General features: G+C 47.1%; 1 protein-coding gene across 1 annotated transcript in view; it reads left to right on the top strand.

The window, feature by feature from the left end:
• Window positions 1–1,776, top strand: part of LOC116401567 (FH1/FH2 domain-containing protein 1-like) — a gene marked incomplete at its 3' end in the record, with an annotated part of 15,910 nt that overhangs the window by 3,017 nt on the left and 11,117 nt on the right. The window contains exon 2 of the mRNA XM_031880030.1: window positions 1,038–1,144. Within this exon, the coding sequence (XP_031735890.1) occupies window positions 1,038–1,144 (107 nt within the window). The remainder of the gene's footprint in view (window positions 1–1,037; window positions 1,145–1,776) is intronic.

The following is a 1,776-nucleotide window of genomic DNA, read 5'->3' as shown; positions in this document are numbered from 1 at the left end:
TGGTTGCTGTAGGGGTGGTGGTGCACGTCTGGTTGCTGTAGAGGTGATGGTGGTGCGGGTCTGTGGTTGCTGTAGAGGTGGTGGTGGTGCGGGTCTGTGGTTGCTGTAGAGGTGGTGGTGGTGCGGGTCTGCGGTTGCTGTAGCGGTGGTGGTGCGGGTCTGCGGTTGCTGTAGCGGTGGTGGTGCGGGTCTGCGGTTGCTGTGGCGGTGGTGGTGCGGTTGCTGTGGTGGTGCGGGTCTGCGGTTGCTGTAGCGGTGGTGGTACGGGTCTGCGGTTGCTGTAGCGGTGGTGCGGGTCTGTGGTTGCGGTGGCGGTGCAGGTCTGTGGTTGCTGTAGTGGTGTCAAACACATAAAGCGTCTCGATGCTCACACGGTGGAGCATTAAATCAGTTGAGGAGGAGACAGTCTGACGTACTGAGTTCGAATAATAATAATTAGTCACCATCATGTTGTAGTGTTTGTACAGTAGATCTCATGACGTGTTCATGGTTCATAAACTGTGTTGATGTAGAAATATCTTCTCATAAATGGCCTCCAGCTAGTCAGTAGAACCGGTTTAGTAGGTTGTGTTTATGTATCATTAGCAGCTGCTCCAGGATCTCCTTCTATATCTTTATATATAAAGTGTTGGGTAACAGAGGTCCAGATGGATGCAGGTATTTGTGGTTGAATAATTGGATCTGATTGTTAAACCTGAGTCCATCCATCTGCTTAATGCATTATATTATATTGTAATGTATTAACTCATTCATTCATCATACATCAATTAAAAGCACAATGTAACCGCAGTTGCCCCAGTGCATGCTGGGAGGCTTCCCAAACACATGACCAGCCAATCACATGAATGGTGATCATGGTTTCACCTCTCTACTGAGGCTGCCTTTATTTCAAAATAAGAGCGCACTGTTATTCAACATAACTTCATCCAGGACTGACTCTGTCTATCTCTTTCTGTCTGTCTCTCTCTCTCTCGGTGTCTGTCTCTCTCTGTCTGTCTCTCTCTCTCTATGTCTATCTCTCTCTGTCTGTATCTCAGCTGGAGGAGTGCACCCTTCAGTTGTCTCCTCATGGAAACTACCTGGACCTGGACTCGTCTCTGGCTGAGCAGAGAGACGAGCTGGAGAGCTTCTATGCAGACGTGACGTAAGAACACCTTTACCTGTCCTCTGTCATGGCCGACCAGTTAGACTGTGAATGTTTTTAAAGTAATACTCCACCCAACACAACTCTATGGTGTAGAGGAGAAGTAGCAGTACATGGAATACTAAGTGTGTGTGTGTGTGTGTGTGTGTGTGTGTGTGTGTGTGTGTGTGTTACAATGACCTAAAAACATCTCAAGATTGTTCCTTTTTTAGTCGTAGATAAACACACGCTTTCCTTTTTTCTCTAGTTTCCCTCAGTCTCTTTCCCTCCCTCCCTCTCTCTGTCCCTCATTCTTTCCATACCTCCATGCTGTGGTTCTTTCCGTCCTCTAATCCCAGCAGCCACAGTCTGCTTGCGTAGGTTGATGTGTAAACTGAAATGATCTGGGATCACTTCAGTCGTATCTTCCTGCTGTAAATTACCAGGTCACAAAGTCACAAAGTTACCAGGTCACAAAGTCACAAAGTTACCAGGTCACAAAGTTACCAGGTGACAAAGTTACCACGTCATCACATCACAAAGTTACCACGTCATCACGTCACAAAGTTACCAGGTCACAAAGTTACCAGGTCACAAAGTTACCAGGTCACAAAGTTACCACGTCATCACGTCACAAAGTTACCACGTCACAA

This window comes from Anarrhichthys ocellatus, unplaced genomic scaffold (assembly GCF_004355925.1).
Source record: "Anarrhichthys ocellatus isolate YVR2014 unplaced genomic scaffold, GSC_Weel_1.0 scaffold534, whole genome shotgun sequence".
Lineage (NCBI taxonomy): Eukaryota > Metazoa > Chordata > Actinopteri > Perciformes > Anarhichadidae > Anarrhichthys > Anarrhichthys ocellatus.
Note: the sequence above shows the minus strand (reverse complement) of the source record. Positions and strands in the feature narration are given on the sequence as shown.